The sequence below is a fragment of the Bubalus bubalis genome, chromosome 21, assembly GCF_019923935.1.
Source record: "Bubalus bubalis isolate 160015118507 breed Murrah chromosome 21, NDDB_SH_1, whole genome shotgun sequence".
Lineage (NCBI taxonomy): Eukaryota > Metazoa > Chordata > Mammalia > Artiodactyla > Bovidae > Bubalus > Bubalus bubalis.
The window spans coordinates 47,050,044-47,072,093 of NC_059177.1; the positions used below are offsets into that span (position 1 = coordinate 47,050,044).

Sequence of the window (22,050 nt, forward strand, 5' to 3'; positions counted from 1 at the left end):
GGAAACTAAGTAACAGGCTCAGCTGTAAGTACAGTGAAGGAATAATCAGGGTGTTAAACTAGAGATTGGTGGCGTGGGGCCTGTTAGGCAGGAAGAATACATGCAGAGGCCCTGGGGGCAGGCGTTCGGTGTGTTTGAAGAACAAATCTGTTGGCCAGGGAAACTGCAGTGAGGCGGCGGCGGTGCAGGTGTGGCAGGGCCTGCCAAGGCCCCAGGGCGGGCGCTCGGAAATGAGTTGTCCGAGGGGACAAGCAGGCTGACACAGCAAAAGACTTTATTGGGAAGGGGCCCCTGGGTTGAAGAGCTGCCAGGGAAGAGAACCCGTGAGAACTGCTCTGCTACATGGCTCACGGTCTCAGGTTTCAAGGTGAGGAGTTAGTTTCTGGGTTGCCTCTGGCTGGTCGTCTTGCTTGGCTGATAATCTGCCTTGTGGTTCTTCCTGGTGACGTGCACGTCTCGCAGCCAGAGTGGACTCCAGAATGGAAGGTTCGGGGAGGTTGATCGTTTCCTCCCTCTTTCGGCCCCTCCCACATTCTCCCAAGAGGTATGTTAACTCGGCTGTTGAGACTTCTCATTTTATGTGAATGCCTCTGAAATTATGAAAATTACTGATATTACTGCTGTTAGTATTTGACATTCTGTATGCATCTGAGTTGTCAGAATATCGTCATGGTATTCCAGGTAGACCTAGGAAATGTTGTGGGAAGAAGGTTATATTTACCCCTACAAATATCATTACAAAGTAGAGTTTTGCTTCATGTTGAGTGTATATCCTGAGAACAGTGAGACTCAAAATATACAAAATCTCCCATAATAGCAAATAACTGCTGCTACAGAGAATATATAGTGGAATGTACAACTATGTAATATGTATCGTGAAGGACAGTGTGTAGTGATGAGTTAGCTAGGACAATGCCTGTTAATCCACCTATTGTAAAAAGAAAAATTAAGCCTAGGGCTCATTATTCTTGCAGGAGATCATTTGATATTACCTCCATGAAGGGTTGCTAGTCAACTACATACTTTTACTCCTGTGGGAACAGCAATAATTACAGTGGCTGATGTAAAATATACTTGTGTGTCAACACCTATACTGCTGGGACATATGGCGAGCTCATACAGTGACTCCTAAGAATCCAACTGATACTATGGCTCATGCTATACCCATATACCAAAGGCTCTTCTTTCCTGAATAATACAATATGCGGGATTATTCCAAATGCAGGAAAAATCAGAATATAGACTTAAAGGTGTCCGAAGAATCAGAATAGGTGTTGATATAAGACTGGATCACCCCCTCCTGCCTAGTGAAAAAAAAATTGTGTTTAGGGTTTGGTCTGTTAATAGCATGGTAATCGCAGCTGCTAATACAAGTAATGCTAATAGCAGCAATGAGATGGTTGGATAGCATCACCATCTCAATGGACATGAGTTTGAGCAAACTCTGGGACATAGTGAAGGACAGGGAAGCCTGGTGCACTGCAGTTGATGGGATTGCAAAGAGTCAGACACAACTTGGTGACTAAACAATAACCATAGCAACAATATAGCTACAAATTAAAACTGGTCACACAAAATAATGATGGAATATAGTGGGTGGTTTTATAATGGTAGTAAAATTAGAAGTACCTAAAATTGCCTGGAAAATCCCATGGATGGAGGAACCTGGTAGGCTGCAGTCCATGGGGTCTCTAAGAGTCGGACAGGACTGAGCTACTTCACTTTCAACTTTCGCTTTCATGCACTGGAGAAGGAAATGGCAACCCATTCCAGTGTTCTTGCCTGGAGAGTCCCAGGGACGGGGGGGCCTGGTGGGCTGCCGTCTATCGGGTCACACAGTGTCGGACACGACTGAAGCGACTTAGCATAGCAAAATTGAGGAAATACCCGCTAGATGTAGGGACAAGATGGTAGGTCTACTGAAGCTCCAGTGTGAGCCACGTTTCAGGCTAAGGGTGGATATACAGTTGAGCCTGTACCAGCATCAGCTTCAATTATTGATGATGATGCAAGCAGAAGTAGGAACGAGGGTGGAAGTAATCGGAAGCTTACATTATCTACACAGGAACAGCTGTGTCGGGTGCCCCGATCGTTAGTGGCACTAGTCAGTTCCCAAAGCCTCCAGTTACAATACACATAACTATAAAGAAAATTATTACAAATGTCTGGGCTGTTAAAACTGCATTGTAAATCTGATCCTCTCCAAGCAGTATTCCCAGGTTGGGCTAATTCAGCACAAATTAACAAGTCCCAAGCACCAAACAGTAAGTATAACTTACCAGTATTTTTATGGCCAATTAAGAATAGTCAGTGGTTTATGAATACAAGATAAAATGGCCGAGTAAGCATTAGACTGTATATCTAAAGATGGGGTGGAGTCCTCTTTTTGCCTAGCCCTGTGGTGAATTTTGCTTACCAAATTGCAGATTCAAAGAGTACAGCTTCAATTCTGTTGGGGCTTCTCCTGCCCTCCCCACTATTTTTCCTTTCCTGGCAGCAGGAGAAGTAGGGAGAAGTGGACTGCAGCCAGTTGACTAGGGTATTTACTTGGTAACTGAAAGTTTTGTGGGAAATGTAATCCCACCAATCCAGTGAGGATTTAGCTTAATTAAGGTGTTTGATTTGCATTCAACTGATGCAGGATAGAGTCTTGCAGTCTTCATTGAGCAGGAATTAAGTAAACTATACTTGCTTAGGGGCTTTGAAGGCTCTTGGCTTATATAACTTCAATTCCTAGTCCATTACTGAAAGGATTGGTGTTAAGAGCTAAGATTATTGTGGATAATATGATTACTGTTGGTAGGACAGTTGCTTTATAAAATCAAGTTGTCATTTTATTTTTATATTTTTTATGGAGGGAAATATAGTTAGTGCTTCAGAATATGTGAGTTGTGTGTAGGAGCATAGGTTGAATAACTGTGACAGCTATTAGTATGGGTAAAATAATACTGTTGTTTTCTTGTTATTTCTTGAATGATTATTCATTTTGGCATAAATCCTGATAGTGGTGGAAGACGTATTGATAATGGTGTGATGAGAATGGAGGTTGTAATAATGGGTATTTTATGTGTGTGATAGTGTGGTGGTGACTGAGCTGTAAATGAATAGTATGAATATGGTAAGTGTTGTTATAAAGTATAGGTTTAGGATTGTTATAGTTGGGTTATGCAGTATAGTGGGTCTTACCCTACGTGAGCAATTGATGAGTAAGCTGTAATTCTTCATAGTTGGGTTTGGTCAAGTCCGCCTCATCCTCCAATTACAATACATAGTATAGATATGGATAGTACTGGGTTTAGGCTGATACATGGTGAGATTTGGAGTAATACTGACAAGGATGCAAGTTTTTGTCATGCTAATAAAATTAAGCCTGCTGTTCATGAGATTCCTTATGTAACTTCAGGTACTCAGAAGTGGAATGGAGATAGTCTTAGTTTTTATTTCCCTATTTGCAGCTTTCTTTATAGGTAACCGACACATAAGGTATAAGTTTAAGGTGTACAACATGATATACATATACACTAGAAAATGATCATCACCATGAGGTTAGTTAACACATCACACAGTTACCTTCTGTGTGTGCTTGTGTGCGTGCGTGCATGCACTGAGCGCATTTAAGGCTTACCCTGTGAATAACTAACTGTTAGTGACAGCATTGTCACCTGTATTTTCAGCCCGCCGTATGTTACGTCCCCAGAACTTACTCATCTTAAACTGGAAGCTTGTAGTCTTTGACCAGCATCTCCTCATATTCTCTCACCCTGAAGCTGCTGGCAACCACCATTCTACTGTTTCTGTGAGTTAACTTTCTTAGATGCCATATAGGTGTGATATACAGTATTTGTCTTTCTCTGATCTCTTTCGCTTATGACAGTGCCCCCAAGATCCATCCACACTGTCACAAATGGCAGGATCCCCTTTCTCGTGACGGAATGCCACTTCACTGGATATATACGCGCCGCAGTTTCTCTGTCCATTACTCCACCAATGGGCGTTTCGGTGGTTTCTTTCCTTGGCTCTTGAGAGTGGTGCAGCAGGGAACACAGGAGTGCAGTATCCTTTGAGATCCCACTGTCATCTTTTTTAGATGCAGACCCAGAAGTGGGATTGCTGGGTCATACACAGGGTAGTGCTCTTTGTAACTGAGGAACCTCCGTACTGTTTTCCATAGTGGCCGTATCAGTTTACAGTCTTGTCAACAGTGTGAGGGTTCCCTTTGCTGTGCATCCTCACCACTACTTATCTCTTGTCTTTTTGATGACAGCCTTTCTAACCTGTGTGAAATGCTTCAGCAGTCCTTTTTTCACTAATATACATCCCTCTTAAAAAAAAAAAAATAAACTTTCCCTTTTCTGTTGGAGTACAGCCGATTAACAATGTTGTGCCAGTTTCAGGTGCACCGCACAAGGTCTCAGCCACACATACACAGGATCCACTCTCCCCCGGACTCCTCTCCCATCCAGGCTGCCCCGTAACACTGAGCAGAGTTCCAGGTGCTACACAGTAGGTTCTTGTTGTAGGTTAGCCATTTTAAATATAGCAGAGGGTACATGTCAATCCCAAACTCCCCAAGAGATAGTCCTAGTTTTATGGTTAGAGCTGTTGTTTTTACTCTAGATGCTGTTGGAGTGAAGATTCTTATAAGAGTGATAACGGCTATTGTAAGAAATATTGATGTAGTGGTGACTTGGGTTAGAAAACATTTAGTGGATGCTTCTATAGCTCGTGGCTTTGTTTTTTTTTTTATTATAGTGGGAATAATGGCTAGTATATTTACTTCAAAATCAATTCAGGTAAGTAGTCAGTGGGAGCTGGTTATTACAGCTATGCTTCCTGAGATAATGGTTGTTAGGATAATGATAAAGATGATGGGATTTTATTAGTACAGGAAGGATATAAACCAACATTTTCAGGGTATGGGTGGGCCTGGTAGCTCACCTTACTATAGAATATAGTGTAATGTGGTAACACAGAGAATTTTGAATTTTTAAGGGTAGGTTCAATTCCTATGATTCTAGAAATAAGATGGTTTAAACCTCCATTATGTACTCTATCAAAGTAACTCTTTTCAGACATACATCTTACGTTTGTGATGCTTGATGTTATAATAGGTACTGGGATGTATCCTGTGCATAGGGCTAGCGTTGACAGGAAGTTTTTCCAGAGTAAATGGATTAGTTGATCATATTGGAATCGAGGGCAGGATGCTTGAATTCATAGGAAAGCAATTGTTACTAATAAAGTGTTTTGGTAATAAAGTTGGTTGTGTACAATTCTGATAAGTAGGGCTTATGGAACAATCCCAGAAATAGGATTGTTGAGAAAATGTTTCATATTGTTGATGATACCTCATGCAAAGAGTTGACTCATTGGAAAAGACTCTGATGCTGGGAAAGATTGAAGGCAGGAGGAGAAGGGGACGACAGAGGATGAGGTGGCTGGATGGCATCACTGACTCGATGGACGTGAGTCTGGGTGAACTCCGGGAGTTGGTGATGGACAGGGAGGCCTGGCGCGTGCTGCGATTCATGGGGTCGCAAAGAGTTGGACACGACTGAGTGACTGAACTGAACTGAATGTTGGTGTATTTTGCTAAGAAAAATGTGGCAAATGGGCCTGCTGCATATTCTACATTGAAGCCTGAAAGAAGTTCAGATTTTCCTATTAAGTCAAATGAGGCTTGATTAGTTTCTATAAGAGTAGAAAGAAATCATATTACAGTTAAGAGTCATGATGGCAAATTTTTTCATAGATACTTTTGTGTTGTGATGAAGGTTGAGAGAGGGTAAAAGACTCATGTCTTAAGAGGACTGATACAAGAATAATTGCTAGTGTTACTTCTTATGAAATTGTGCTACCACTCATAGGGCATCTCCGATTAATGCATGTTTAGAGTTGGAACCCCATCAGATCATAAAATGGAGCATCCAGCATCCAGCTAGGCTTGTATTGTTAATTGCGAACACAAATAATACTCCTAGATACATATTAATAAGGGGATAAGGTATGGGTTGGGGAATTCATATGGTTAGGACTAGGATTGGTGCAGTGTTAAATGTGGAAATTCAGGATGTAGCTGGTTGTTGCGGTTCTTTGGTAAATAATTTGACTGCACCAGCAGAGGCCTGTAATAGGCGACCTGGTCCTACGATATTTGGCCCTTTTTGAAGTTACATATAACCTAAAATTTTTCATCCATTTAATGTTAGGAATGTTATAGGTAGAGGAATGAGGATAATAAGTATTAAGATACTAATTATAAACATTTTGTTAGAGGATTTGAACTTCTAGTTATAAAAGTTTAAATTTTATGCAATTAAGCCCTGTCACCTTAACAAACTCTGGTTTCAGGTAGTATTTTTTATGTATTAATTAAATTAGGATTATACATTAATTGGTTTTAAGGTGCTTTTTAAAGTGGGCCTTTATTTCTCTGTGCTTTCATACGTGAATAAATATATACAGGATAGATACCAACCTGTATTACTCCTGAACTCAGATCACTTAGGACTTTTTACCTTTTATAGTCCTTACACCATTGGAGTGTCCTGAGCCAGTATCAAGGCTGTAAATCCTGATGTTGGCATGAACTCTAGAGCAGGACTGTGCTAGAGTCCTCTTATCCCTAGGGTAACGTGTTCCATTGATCAATTTTTTTAAATCAGTAAGTGATAATGTTTTGACCGGTAAGTCTAGACTGTCATTGCTCAGAAGATTTTTTTTGTTTTCTGAGGTCACTCTAATCAAAATTATCAACCCATATAAAATTTTGTTATCCCTTGGTGGTTTAATTAGGTTTTGGGGGGTTAATTAATTAAGCTCCACAGGATCTTATTCTGTTATTCCTGCCTCCTCATGGGAAGGTCAGTTTCACTAAGAGACAGTAAAACCCCCGAGTGGCCGTTCATTCAAGTTCTTATGTAGAAAACAAAGATTATAGTACCTTTGCATGGCCAGGAAACCGTTGTCACTGGGCAGGCAGTGCCTCTAATACTAGTTAGGCTAGAGGTGATGTTTTTGCTAAACAGGCGGAGTTTGTGTTTGCTGACTTCCTTTGACTTTTTAAACCCTTTCCTTGAGTGCATGCCTGTAGATTAACAGTGCATTTCCTTGGATTAACAGTGTGTTAGTAAATAATTTAGCCCAAATCAGTGGATCAGATGGTAAAGGGTCTGCCTGCAATGTGGGAGACCCGGGTTTGATCCCTGGGTTGGGAAGATCCCCTGGAGAAGGGAATGGGAATCCACTCCAGTATTCTTGCCCAGAGAATCCCATGGATAGAAGAGCCTTGCAGGCCCCAGTCCATGGGGTCAGAAAGAGTCGGACACGACTGAGCAACTAACACACACATATCGTGAATAATTTAATGTTGAGTTATATTTATATACTGTTAATTATCGGTATTTTATTAGTTACTGGTGTAAACGTATGCAAGGAAAAATACTTCTTGTTACTCATATTATTACCTCTGTTGGCCAATAGATTAGTCCAGTATGAATCTAGGAGTTGATTTGCTTGTTACTGGTATTAAGGTAAAGTTGTTATTGAGCTTGAATGCTTTCTTAATTGGTGGCTGATTTTAAGCCAACTGTGGTGTTGTCTTTATTGTATCCATTTCTAAAAAGCTGTACCTTTTTAGATTAACATTTAAAAATACATTAACATTTCTTTTTTTTTTTTTTTTGGTAATTTTTACAGTTGAACTGAGATTCTTTTCCTAGACAACCAGCTATCAGTAAGCTTGTTAGGCTTGTCATGTCTACTTACAAATCTCCTCTCGATGTTGCTACATAGATGAGTTTGTTCTAATAAACTGTTAATAAGTAGCTCCTCTGGTTTCAGGATATTTAACTTCTCTTTGTTAAATGTTTGCTAGTTAAATCATTATGCAAAGGTACAAAGGGTAAACTTCACTTTTTGTTCCTGTAAAGCTTCTTTCATCATTCCCTTACGGTACTTTCACTATAGCACTAGAGGATATTTTAAATTTCTATCCCCCATACTTTAAATAGAACATTCCTTCAACATTTAGTCTCCTTATATTAGTAGATATGGAGAAGGGGTGTTGGGCTAGACTTAGTTCAACGTAGTCATAAATTATGAAATCTCCTAGGTATAAACAAGGTGCTTTATTTGAGCTATGCTTTGATTTATCTAAGCACACTTTCCAGTAAGCTTCCCTTGTTACGACTTGTCTCCTCTCTTGTTATTAGTATTTGCTAACAGCTTATAGGAAGTTCTTATAACACTTAAGGAGAGTGATGGGTGGTATGTTCATGCTTCATGGCCTTATTCAGTTAAGTACTCTCTTCTTAATTTACTACTAAATTCTTTGGTTTTTAACTTTTCATAAAAACTTTTTTGTGTAATGGAGAAATAGAAAATGTAGCTCGTATCTTCCCACCCCATAGGTTACATCTTGTTCTAACATTTTTATATATGATAATTAGGCTTAATTTTATTCCTTTTTAGGGTTTGCTGAAGAGGGTAGTATATAGGCTTAATTAGCAAGGGTTGCTGAGGTTTATCGATTATAGAACAGGCTCCTCTAGAGGACCAGCAAGTCCTCTGAGTTTTAAACTGGCTAGTAGTACTCTAATGAATAATTTCATCTTGTAATTATTTGAGTTTAGAACTAAGCATAGAGTATCTAGTCCCATTGTGTAGTCAGGAAATACTAAAGTCACCTTTATAGTCTGTTTTTATTTTAGTTATGACTTTTTATGGCTTAGTTAAAATTTAACTTTATTTTATATCACTGTTAATTTGAGTTAACTATATGACTGAAGTGGCTGGTACGGAATTTACCAACCCTACTTAATATAACTTAGTTGTACTTTCGTTTATGGCTTACTTTTTATCATTGCTGTTTCCTGTGGGGGTGTGGTTAAGCAAGTCTAAGTTATGTGCTACTAATATTGTGCTTAATGCCTGCTCCCTTTAATCTTGGTGATTTAGATTCTTACTGGGCACAGATGCTTGCATGTATAATTTTATTAAAAGTTAAGAGACAGTCTGGAAGCAAACCTATGTATTCATGGAGTTGGCAAATTCATCCGGGCATTTTCAATGCCTTGCTTTAGATTTTAAGCTACATTAACCAGCTGTTTTTACATAGTGAAATAACATATATATAGTTGTTTTATGTGGTTCCTGTTGGATTTGTTGATACAATTTTCATGACAATGGTCAACAGATCTAGGGAAATGTCTGTCTATATAGATGGCAAACATCTAGGTAGTTTATTGGTATGATTGGGGTTTATTTTCTAGGCCTGTCTAATTTTGAGCATTAAGTTACTCATGTTTATTGAGGAGACAGCTACTTCTATGTATTTATATGTTTTTGCCTTGTTTTGGCAGGGTTACTTAGAGCATGGGCTTTAGCGTGGGGGTGGTTAAGGGGGGTTGTTAAACAGGCCATGGACCTGTTCGCTGCAGGTACATGTGGAGTGTGTGTCTAATTTCCTTATGTCCTGAACTCGTTGACTGAATGATACCTTTTGATAAACAATATTCAATTAAAATCCAGCTACAATTTATTTGACTGTGTTAAGGCCACAACTGAGTCACAGCATCCCTTAAAAAATTGAAATCACAGTTATGTGTGAGCATGCGCTGATTAGTCCATCCAGATGTCTTATTTAAGTGGAAAGAGGTGGGCAGTTTTAGGTGAGATGGCCCTGAAGTGAGGTGAGATGTCTGATACAGTTCATCAGCAGAAACGCCCACAAGTCATGGGCCTGCAGAGAGAAGAGGGACAGCTGCCAAGCTGACTGGTGGTTTCACACAGCTTGCTGATTACGCTTGCAATCTATTGGATATGATGTTCGTGTTGACTAAAATTGATTTGATTTAATGTGCTACATATGACTAGTAATATGTGCTATGTGCTGTCAATAAGATAATGTACATGCTTATAAACATGGGGTAAATAACGCATGTTATAACACATATATACATTATGTATGTACATATTCATGTTGTAGTGCGTATATGCACAGTACATAGTTTATGGTAAAAGAGGTTATTTTAATACTCACAGGTACTTAATAATGTCGTAAATGTCCCATAACGAAATATCAGGGTATACTGTAAGTAGAATTTCAGCTTTGGGTGCTGATGGTGGAGCTGGAACTTCTTCCTCGAGAGATGTGTTATTCTCCTTTGCTGGTTTACAAGACCAGGATAATAGATACACTGCAAAGACTACTCATTTTAGGAAATTATTTTTCAGTGATGTTAGTTGTTGGCGTTAGTACTAGAATTAAAAAGAAATATAAAATAGATGCTAGTTGTCTGACAGTAATGAAGGGGTGTCTATGGGTTGTTCTCAAATTCATGTTAGTGTTAAGAGGTCTGCTACTAGTACTCAAAAATAGGCTTTGGCCGAGAGGTTGAAATGTTATGCTTTGTTCCTTAGATGCAGGGAGCACTGGGAAGAGTGCGGGAACTGAGACTGGAAGGATTAGGGCCCACACCGCTGCTGGTTTACTGGGGAGTGACAGCAGGGCTGTGGTGCAGATACTAAGTGCCCCTCTGGCTTGAGAGGCTGTGTAGTTACCGGGGTCTCCCAGGAAGTCAGGCACCAACATTAGTAGCATTAGGACTCCTAATAAGGCACTTAAGATGTCTTTGATTGTATAGTAGGGGTGAAGGGGGATTTTGTGTCAGATGAGATTCCTGTGGGGTTTTTAGATCCTGTGTCGTCAAGGAATAGTAAGTGGACAGCTGTGAGTGCTGCAGTAATGCATGGGAGAATAAAACGGAATGCGAAGAATTGTCTAAGAGTCGCTTTATCTACTGAAAAGCCAGCTGAGATGCTTTCATTGAGACTTCTGCTGATATATGGAATTGCTGCGAGGAGGTTAGTAACAACTGTTGCCCCTCAGAACGACTTTGTTCTCAAGGTAAGACATAGCCTATAAATGCTGTGGCTATGACTGTAAATAGGTGATTCTAACGAAGTGCAGTTTCTAAAAAAGTCTAGGATCCATTTCCATGTGGATATAAGATAACTCACCTGCAGTCGATCTGTTGGCTGGCTAACATTAACTGCTGCTGCAAAGTCGCTTCAGTCGTGTCCGACCCCGTACGACCCCATGGACTGTAGCCTACCAGGCTCTTCCAACCATGGGATTCTCCAGGCAAGAACACTGGAGTGGGCTGCCATTTCCTTCTCCAGTGCATGAAAGTGAAAAGTGAAAGTGAAGTCGCTCAGTCATGTCCGACTCTTAGCGACCCCATGGACTGTAGCCTACCAGGCTCTTCCAACCATGGGATATTCTCCAGGCAAGAACACTGGAGTGGGCTGCCATTGCATTCTCCAACTAACATTAACTAGCTAAGTATTAATGATGAGAAAGTGCTTATTGTGTTTGATGTGTAATGTATTGCTAGAAATAAGCCTGTTAATATGTGTAATGCTGAACAAATGCCCAGTAGGAACTGAAATTTCCTCATGATGGGTTTTATGGGGCTGGAAGAGCAATAAATGCATCGTTAATAATTTGTATTAATGGGTGTGATTTTCAGATGATGGTGATTGGTGTTCGTATAGTTGAATAACAATGATGATTTTTCATGTCATTGGCCATGGCTTGAGTCCATGTGAGAATAATGATAACATATATTGTATTTAAGTTCTATTTTTGTAATTTGTTTTGTGGGGTTTTCTTCAAAACCTTCACCTATTTATGGTGGACTTGGGATGATTGTGGGTGGGGGTTGTGGGATTATGTTGAATTTTGGTGGTTCATTTTTGGATTTAACAGTATTTTTTATTTATTTGGGGGGATGTTGGTTGTGTTTGGTTATATGACAGCTACTGAGCAGTATCCTGTGGTTTGAGTCTCTAATATTAGAGACTGTTTTAGGTATATTTCTTTCAGGGTTGATGATAAGAGTTTTCAGTGGCATTTTATGTTTTAAAAGGTGAGAAAGTAGGGATTGTATTTAAGTTTAACAGACTAGGGGTTGAGTGATCACAGAGGCGCTTCTGGAGTTTTTAGTGAGGACGCTGTGGGAACTGCAGTGTTGTGTAGTTATGGGTCTTGATTAGTCATTGTTACTGGTTGGCTATTGCTTATTGGTGTTGCATTTATTATAGAGGTGACTTGTGCTGACTAAATACAGATATGCTATGGTGAGGGTAGTGAGGAATGAGAGAAAATACAGTTCTGTTAGGCCTTTTTTGATACTAGTGTAGAAAATTTTAGTTGAATGAGGGAGGTAATTTGTGGTAAAATACTCTCGAGTCCGATTAAAGCTAGGAGGGATGATGCTAATATGCTTCTTCCCATATCTGGAGTTACAATATTACCATCACTGATCTCATATGGAACTATGTATCATCACCTTATCAGAGGCTCAGTCACACGTTTGGTAATGTAGGAAAACAATCTTGTAAAACGGGCAACATAAACAATATAGCTAGCAGTGTTAGTAAGGTCCTAAGTGAAAACTTAAGAACCTCCATTAGGTGCAGCCCAGCCTATCCCAGTTCATCTGACTTTGTCTGTCCTATACCAGCCCTTACCTTTTAGGGAAATTATATATTGGCATTGTCCACAAGGCACCCAGCCCAGTAGGTTGGCCAAACCTAGTATGGTGTCACTGTCCCCAACATAAGGGAGCCTTTAAGTTTAAATGACTGTACCTAGTGTTAACTTTCTGTTGCAGATCACGGAGTGTCCAATCTTCATCCCAAAAATTAAGCTTTAGAAAGAAACAGTGTTTCCTTTTAATAATTAAACTTTGCAGCAATTAACATAACAGCAAGGAACTATCTGAGAAGTGAGTCTTAGTGAACACAGACCTCAATAAATAACATTAGAATTTGGTATCCACAGAAGTCTCTCTTTCTAAAATTACCCTCATTTTTATCACATATAGCCAAATCAAGATATCTTGTTTTAAAATTAAGTCTGATTAATTGATTAAGATAGCCTCCCTAGGCCAGGAAAGCCACACCATGGCCTTGTCACAGATATAGGTGAATTCCTCCCTTTTTGAGGTCCATAAAATACCTTGAGATGCCTGCACCAATTAGGAGGTGGCCTTCCTAATTTATCTGATAAAGCTGCTGGGAACCTAAAAGTTTCCAATCTCTAGAGGAATTAGGTACAGAGAAAGAAGTGTTTCAGTTCTGCTTACAAAGGTATAATTTAGCAAACTGCTGTAAGTCATAATTAGTTTGAGGGGAAGGTTTTTTTTTTTGGAAAACACATATTAAAATCTAGTAATGTTTCAGACTTTAAATTTTGATATTTGGAAAGTTTGTCAAAAAGTTTCAAAACACTTGGTCAAATAAGATCATACATCACTGTAAGATAATACTCCTTACCCAAAGTTACAAGAGATCTCAAAAGCGAATACACAGTGTGTGGAGCAGGGGATGGGACAACTGAGAGCAGCCCTGACACAGCTCCACGACCGTGTGTGCAGTGGTGGGCGGGGGGCAGCCGCATAGCCCGGGCTCGCTCAGTGCTCTGTGATGGCCTAGAGCCTGGGAGGGAGGGGCTGTATGCATGCAGACAGCTGATTCACTTTGTTGTGCAGCGGAAACCAGCAAGGCATTGTAAAGCAATTATCCTACAATTAAAACTTTAAAAATAAATACAAGGGGGAAAAAAGCAGATCCCTTACCAGGTGGTGCTAGTGGTAAAGAACTCGCCTGCCAATGCAGGACACGTATGAGGTACAGGTTTGATCCCTGGAAAGATCCCCGTGGAGGAGGGAATGGCAACCCACTCCAGTATTCTTTCCTGGAGCATCCCATGGACAGAGGAGCCTGGTAGGCTACAGTCCATGGAGTCACAGAGAGTCAGACATGACTGAAGCAACTTAGGATGCAAAGGCACAAAAACTCACACAATCTGTTATCAAAAGCAGCATTCCAAGGAAACTTTGTCCTCTTAAGAGAGAAAACCAGTCTTGTACCAACCTACTTTTAACAACAAAATTAACTTTACTTTAAACCTAGCCTTTACTTTAAACCTAGCCAATCCTGATGATCCACAAACTCTCCATTATTTTCTGTATCCATATTAGCCTGTCCTCCATTTTCTTCTTCATTGAGAAACAACCAGCTCTAAGAGTCACTTTCTTTTCCTTTAATAAAATGCAATTCCATTCCTCATACCTTCTTCACTGACAATACACATCCTCTTTTCCTACTGTATACTGAAACGCTTCTTTTATTATTTCTATTAGCTTTAATTACACACTTAGAGTGCTGAACTCTTTAAAAACCTTAATTTCTAGTGAAAACTAAGAGGTAAGCAATTATGAATTATCTTTTGCATTAGGATTCTGTAGATCAGTGAACATTAAGTGCTACTGATAATTCCTAAAAACATTTGCTTTCTTACAGAGAACATGTCAGGATGACACCAAACATATTCATTAATCATCCTAAATACCTTTAGTTTCTCTGTTTATTACGGTTAATAATGGATGTTTCAGTGTCTTATTTGGGAATGACTTAGCTATTCAATAAATGTCCATCACTTAATTTAGAACAACTCTATATTTCAAGCAAAATTTTCAAGTATCTAGAGAGATTATCCTTAAGTAGACATTCCTACAATATAATTATTCCTAAGACATTCATCCAAAAGCTCTTATCTTGCATTCATTTAACTCACTTATAAAATTTCATTATGCCATGTTACTTTCCTTGCTGACAAATTTGTAATAGATATAATAAGATCTTAATACCTTTAGTTATACCTTGGTTCGCTGCTGCTGCTAAGTTGCTTCAGTTGTGTCTGACTCTGTGTGATCCCATAGACCGCAGCCCACCATGCTCCTCTGTCCCTGGGATTCTCTACACAAGAATACTGGAGTGGTGCCATTTCCTTCGTTTAATACAAGTCATATAACTTGGTGACTTTAAAGTCATATCTATTTAAATTAACAAAGTTTAAAACCAGATATTAATTTAATACTATTTCCCTGAAATTGATTCTTGCCAATTCCTTTCTGTAGTTTTGAAAATTTATATAAGTGCTTAATTTTCTTAAGTAGAGCTCGTCGATGAATTAATTTTGATAATACCATCCAAAGGTAAGGAGATTTTATATATATATATACAACCAGAGATCTCACAGGTTCATTTTCTAAACTTAATCATGAATTGGGTATTATAAAACTCACTAATTTATGAGTAATAGTTGGAGTAAGTATAGTTTAGAAAGGTTCCCCATCCACCCCCATCTATCTCAGGAAATAGAGATGATCTAGATAAAATAGGACCCGGGCCCTCAGGATCTGTTAAGGCACAGGGTGAGAAAACCAAGTTCTCCTAGAAGGAACTGACCTCAGGGTCAGAATTCTAAAGGACATTGTATCAAGCTTGCCTTTTCTAACTGTATATACAAAAAGAACCAGTTTTGGAATTTTCAAGAGTTTCACCTAAACAGGTTTTCTCTGGAATCTAAAGAATATTCTGGCCACACAGTGTTATAATAAAATATCCTTCTCTTAATCACAGGCTCATAGCTAAAACCTTTTCAGTCAAGACAAATTCTCCCAAGAGGGCCCTGCAATGGAACAGAACCAGAATTTCCTATTTCAGAAGGCAGAACAGCCTCACAGATCACAACACAGAACATAAAATAGGCACGGCTGTCCTAATCAGACACTCCCTTAAATACAAGATTGGAGGTTCTCAGAAAACCTTCTACAGAGATGCAGAACTTCCGGTTTGAGTTCTGACCAACAGGAACTAAGGGGTGGCCTTAGACGTCTCCTGCCACCTGCAGACACCCAGGTGTGACAGGACTTTCCCCCTGGGCTTACAGGAAGGGAGGATGGGAACTCAGCCTTACCGGAAACCAGCTACCAGATACTTCAAGGCCCCTGCCCACAGGAGGTGATCAGGCTCCAGTCCTCAGGTAACTTAGGCTCTTCCACTAGACTCCTGCATCCAGGACCAGAACAGAAGAGTAGGATAGGAGGAAAGGGAAGGGAAAACAGGCCAGTGAAGTTGCTCGTTCCTTACCTGGTTAGGAAGCTCTGGCCAGTCGTGCATATCAGGAGGAGGCCAGGGACATTTAAAGGGTCCCAGTGCTGGCTGCTGGGTCTGGTCCATCAGCATGCAAGCTGATCCCTGATGGTCAGGAAGTCAGTCGTAGCAAAGAAGATTTCCTACCAGTCAGTTGTTGCAGGAAGGAGGACCTCTTCTAGGGCCTGAGACCGAAACCACCTGCCTTGGCCAGGCACATGATGACCACTTCCTCAGCTGTCTCACAACAGGAGGTGTCAAGAAGGAACACGGTGCTGCCACTGAAAAATAACCAGGAGGATTCAGGAGAGGGGCCAAAAGCAGGAGGAGAAGACCAGCCTCCCAGAATCCTTCACTCTGGTTGAGTGAATCCTTCAATCCTTCAACATCTTGGCTAAGAGATGCAGATGCCACCAAGAGGGACCCAGAGTCAGACTATGGGCCAAGCAAAATGACTGGCCAGAGATGACCCCGAAACTAACCCTATTCCCAGAAAACCCGAGACTGCGAACCACGTGGCAGAGCAGTTCTCCTGGGTCCCTCACCCTGCTGCTCTCCAGCCTGGGTTGGGGGGTGTGGTCCTTCCCAACAAAGTCTTTTGCTCTGTCAGAATGTGTGTCTCCTCTGATGAATCACTTCCAAGAATTAGATAAGAGCCTACTATTGGGCCTCAGAAGGGGTTCCCCCTTCCTACAACACTGGGAGATTGGATGGAGGAGGGACTTGACCTTGATCGCGGTCTGTGTGTGATGGGCGGGCTGCAGGAGGCACAAAGAGGCTGGGCACCAGCCACCACCACTTAAGTGATGGGGGCTTGGATGGAGGTTGGGGTGTGGGTGGTAGTGCCGAGAAGGTGGCTGAAGTTGATTTTGGAGCTGAAGATGGAGACCTTCTAACAGATGTGGTGGGGGCTGATGGGGAAGAGTGTTTCCTGACTTGCAGTGACACTACTGTAGTGTAGGCGGGGGTGGGGCTGGGGCAGGTTTGGGACGCCCGTGTGACATCAAGTCCCACAGTCGCGTTGGCAGTGGTGGAGTCGGGAGGGGGGCAAAGCTGCAGCCTCTTGGCATGGAGTTGATACTGAAAGCCATGGTGCTGGGTGGGCCCACCTGGGGAAAGAGGAAAGTTGAGGACGTGGGTCCAGTACTGGAACACAGGCCAGGAAGTGGAGGCGGAACTACCCAGAGAGAGGAGTCTGACCCACATGCCATGCCAGGACTGCTCTTCTGCCTCCTCATCGTCTTCTGATCCTCAGGGTATGGAGCCACGGCCCATCTGGAAACAGGGGGCTTCATCCGGAGCCAGCCTGGGGTCCCCCATCCGGACATCCAGTTCCACTTCCTGCCGTCCCAGGTGATCGACCATGGGCGGGTCCCCCCGCAGCAGGAGGCTTACCAGGTGGGCAGGCGGTCTCCCCATCACAGCAAGGCCTTAGGGGTGGGGGGGCCCTGAAGTCTGTGTCCTGCCCTCCAGCTGCTCAGTGTCTGAGGGGAGAGAAGCGGGGTGGGGAGTCAGAGGTAGAGTGAGACAGGTTGCACCCAGCCTGGGCCACCGGCTCTGGGTGCTGAGTACTAGAAATGGACAGAGAGACCAGCTCTGCCCAGGGAATGCCAACCCTGAACATTTCGAACAATCGGGTATAAAGCCAGGAAGCAAGAGCCATCAACTGAGGTGGCTTGGTGCCTTGATTTGGGGAGGGGGGCAGGGGAGAGGTTAAGACGCACAGTAGATGCCAAAATGCATCTGCTCTCACTTAACTTTGGATGTCTAGTCCCGCCCCACAGGAAACCAGGGCATCTCTAAATGACTACGCTGGGGCGTGACTGGGGTCATTGCTTCCTCTGGGCTCTTCCAGGTGCATGTGGGGACCATGCGGGGCACGAGCGTGGGCTGGCTCAAACTGAGAAGTGCCAACCCCCACGACCACCCTGTGATTCAGCCCAACTACCTGTCAACAGGTAATTCCCCAGCCACTTTTGCTTTGCCCAGACCTGAGCTTGTTGGGTCACTGAAAGACTGAGTGAATGAGTGCCTTTGTGGGGTTCATATTTGCCCGGAACCTTAGCCCTGGAGCCCACTTTTTGAGCCACAGTCACATTCTGTCCTCCATCCGCCCCTCATCCTGGGCTATAAACCTGCACTGCCGTGCCCTGAGTCACCGCAAGTGGCCCCAGGATGGCACTCGACACAGATTCGCAGCTTTCACAACGGCCTACCAAGACATACACAGAGCTCTGGCTGTGTATAGACAGCTCACAGAGCATTTTTCCTACTGTTCCTGGGAGCATCTTCTAAAAGCAAATTACATTTCTGGACCCCTCTGTATGCACACAGCCCGAATGCCGCCCCCACCAGGCAGGTTTGGCCCAAGGATACTCACAGGGCAGGGCGTGCAGGCTTATCTCCATTTTGCAGATGAGAAAATTCAAATCCCTGATTTAAATGAAGGTCCTCTGGGCCGGGCTGTGTCCGTCTAGGATGCTGTCTGGGCTTCGTGGGACTCTGCTAGGTTATGCTGTCACTGCCGCTGGGTAGGGGACAGGCAGCCTGGGGGCTCGGACCTCCGCGTTCTTGAACTGTGTCCCCTTGGGCAGCTTCTTGAGTCTCTCCAAGTGGAGAATCTTCCAGCAGGGCCAGCATGGTAAGAGGAAATGTCTCACCTGTTTCTTCTCCTCAACAGAAACTGACATTAAAGACTTCCGTCTCTGTGTGAGGCTGACCCGAGAGATTTTTGCACAGAAAGCTCTGGCACCATTCCGAGGAAAGGAGCTCCAGCCGGGAAGCCATGTCCAGTCAGATGCGGAGATAGACGCCTTCGTGCGGGCAAAGGCAGACAGCGCCTACCACCCCTCGTGCACTTGCAAGATGGGCCAGCCCTCTGACCCCACGGCAGTGGTGGACCCACAGACCAGGGTGCTCGGGGTGGAAAACCTTAGGGTGGTCGATGCCTCCATCATGCCCAGCGTGGTCAGTGGCAACCTGAACGCCCCCACCATCATGATCGCAGAGAAGGCAGCCGACATCATCCAGGGGCGGCCGGCGCTCTGGGACGAGGATGTCCCGGTCTACAAGCCCAGGACCCTGGCCACCCAGCGCTGAGGTCGGCCCTGCCCGCGAAGGCCCAGCACAGTCCTTGCTTCACATGGCCTGTCCTGAACCTGTCTAGAATGTTATCATCCAGTGGCCAAGACTTGGATAATCTCCTAAGAAATGGGACCAGTACTGGTTAGTGAACTGGCTTCTTTCTTACCAGCATGTCCTCTCAGGCCTTCTGGGGCCCCTTCTCCCTGCCTCTGGGCAGGACAGCAAAGGGGAGGGGAGGCTGGTGCAGAATGGGCAACTCCTGGCAGGTCCTTGTCACGTGCTCCTCAGTGCTCTCCAGTCCAGGGTCCTACCGCCTTCCAGGGTATGGGTCGGTGGGTCCTTCCCAGGCTCTGTCTGGAGGCAAGCCGGTCCAGGAACAGGGAGCTTGCACAGAGCCCAGGGCATCCTCCCCATCTGGCTGAAAGCTGCACCGGAGTGAGGGAGTGTGGAGCTCAGCTGGGATGTGTGATGAGCCTCCAACATGCCTGGGCAGAGGGAAAGCTGCCTGCTGGAAGAAACAGGCTTCTTCTTTCTCTGCTGCTTCCTGACTTCACCCCCAGAGGGAGACAGGAACTGGTGGGTTCAGCTGGGTCCCTCCAAGGGGCCTTGTAGCCCACCTCTATGATGCTTTTGTTCTTACTAACACCATCAGCCTGAGGCCGGAATTCTGGACCTTGCTTCAGGACTCAGGAGTCTGCAGGGCCTCTTTACTACCAAGGGTTTTAGGACTTAGCATTTTTAAAGATCTTCCTGTTGCCAGGAAACCTAAAAACCCAGAGCAGACCTGTACCCCAGCCTGCTCTGCACAAAGCCCGGGGAGATGGGGACTGAGCAGTGGCCACGGCTGGCTAATTCTCATTCTCCAGATGTCCCCAGCAACAGACCAGGCGGGAGCCAGGCCGACGGATAAAGCAGTCAAGTAGAGCTATGATCCTCGTCCTGAAAAAAAAGAACGCAACTGATTTAAAGACAAATGAATTGGCGAAGATTTGAGCTTGGGGGAAAAACAAAGTAACATTTAAAACAGATCTCTGATCTTTAAACTTATTCTAATTCAATAAGGCAACCCCATAACTTACTTTTGAACTGAGATCCATTATCCAGACTGTCGTTACAAGGTAATGAACATGTGGATGCGTTTTGGATTGATTTTTCTGACTATATCCAGAAGCCCCTGTCTGGCAAGAAGGAAAGGAACTCCCGTTTGGAAACCTGCCCCACTGGACCCAGAATCAGAGGGAAGGAAGATGGAACATTCCAGGCTTTAACCCAGATCAGAGGGGGTTGAAGTGCCTTGGAGGCCCCACAGTTGAGAAAGATTTCTAGAAAGGTAGAAAGAAGAAAGCCATCACACCGGCCTGCCTTTAAAAATGTTTGAGTAAAATCTTATTTGATCTTACCTGTGTCTTTATTTTCTGTTCCAGCAGAGGGTCAAGAGAGAAAATTCTGTGTCTGTCAAGAGACGTCTGTCTCCTAGAGAGGCCCCCACCAGCCCACAGGACTCCTCTGGGTCTGGGAGCCGCCGGCAGGGGTGAAGGGCAGCAGGAGGGTGGGTCCCGACTCCTGACTCTGAGGGCCACAGAGTGACACCTCCCAGCTTGTGACTGAACTTACCTCCTCTGGGGAGGCATGGCAGGTGACGTCGCCATTCAGACCTGCATTCTCTGGTGCCCTTCAGCCTCTGACACAGCAGCTGATAGGCTGGTGTGCGTGTGTAGGTGAACAAAACCACGTGTGTCAGGGGGGGACCTGTACTGTGGGGCACCGAGGCCCCTCTCCCACTCATGGCATACCATCACACAGTACTGCCGCACACACAGGTGCGTTTCACAGGAGAAAAGCGTGAGTGTCATATAGCCGACACCCAACAGGAAACGGCTACTGGGGTCCAGACCTCAGATAGAATATTCTCTCTGAGGCAGCTGCCCCCTTGAGCCCTAAGTGCTGGCTGGTCGGGCAAAGTGGAGCAGTGGCCCGTGTCCTAACCACCAGCTGTCTGAAGGGTCCAGCGCCACGAAGGAACCATCGCCCGCAGAAAGAAAGGGAGCTGTTGGCTGAGGAGGCCAGAGAGGGGAGGGAAGTGCTGACCGGAATCAGGGAGGGTGAGCCAGGCAGGCAGGCCTGAAGGGCATGGAGGGCACTCAGCCTCTAGAACTGCGAAGACACCTGTTAAGCCCCTTAGCAGAAAGCCTGCAGTGCCCCCCGAACAGGAGAACGTACATTTCCCAGAACGGTTGACAAAGCCTAACAGAAGCGGTGTGTGTGCCTATGGGCAGGCTCTGCGGAACACGGACCCCCCTGAAGAAGCCCATGTGTGAACCTCTCCATCAGCACAGGATTCCTCCTGGTGGAGTAAGAGCCAGCGGCCCGCCTGCAGGTGACCAGGAAAGGGTGGTTCCCAGAGGTGGGACTCTGGCACCTAGAAACACAGCCCTTGTGCAGGCTGCAGGAGTCTTTTTCCATAAATTCAAATAAGAGTCTCCTTAGTCAAACCATGTTCCTCCACCCAAAGGGCATGTCATAGTTCCACTGAACAACTTATCATCAGATCAAATATCTAGGCACCCTTCTCTTAGAAACCAGAAAACACACACACACATCTTTCTCTGCTGGCCCTGTCTTGAGACCCAGGCAGCCTCCCGTGGCCTCTCCTGCCTCCACCCCCACGGGGCACCCTCACAGCCACGCTCACTCCGGTTCTCTGCTCAGAAGCAAGGGCCTTGGGCCTGCCTCTCTTTCTTGCCTTCTCTCTTGGATCCCCAGTAGAGAAGGAATATCATTTTAGAGAAATAAAAGCTTTTTCCACAAATGAAGGCGTAGCTGGAGTCTTGTTTCTGAGTCAGGAGAGGCTAATAAAGGAGCTTGGAACTCTGTGTGAAACTAACAGCTTTCAGAACAAACTGACCACCATCGTAACAATAAAAACCTTTGCAAGAAAGCAGGCAACGGGCAAAGACA

The 22,050-nt window shown here is 43.9% G+C and overlaps 1 protein-coding gene and 1 long non-coding RNA gene across 8 annotated transcripts in view; one reads left to right on the forward strand and one right to left on the reverse strand.

Moving 5' to 3' along the window:
• CHDH (choline dehydrogenase) overlaps window positions 1–20,491 on the forward strand; it is a 91,102-nt gene extending 70,611 nt beyond the window's left edge. For 4 of the 7 annotated variants that reach the window (XM_044933779.2, XM_044933776.2, XM_044933777.2 and 1 more), the window contains 4 exons: window positions 15,806–15,898; window positions 17,264–17,406; window positions 17,864–17,966; window positions 18,689–20,491. In XM_044933779.2, coding sequence (XP_044789714.2) covers window positions 15,806–15,898; window positions 17,264–17,406; window positions 17,864–17,966; window positions 18,689–19,107 — 758 coding nt within the window. In that variant the 3' untranslated portion in view covers window positions 19,108–20,491. The remainder of the gene's footprint in view (window positions 1–15,805; window positions 15,899–17,263; window positions 17,407–17,863; window positions 17,967–18,688) is intronic. The other 3 variants (XM_044933780.2, XM_006053084.4, XM_044933781.2) reach the window with 3 other exon arrangements.
• LOC112581126 lies at window positions 30–18,696 on the reverse strand. The gene is made up of 3 exons (XR_006547367.2): window positions 18,389–18,696; window positions 16,006–17,492; window positions 30–590 (listed from the first exon to the last, which is right to left on the reverse strand). It is a non-coding gene; the product is annotated as an uncharacterized LOC112581126 (long non-coding RNA).
• Window positions 20,492–22,050: the final 1,559 nt, after the last annotated feature.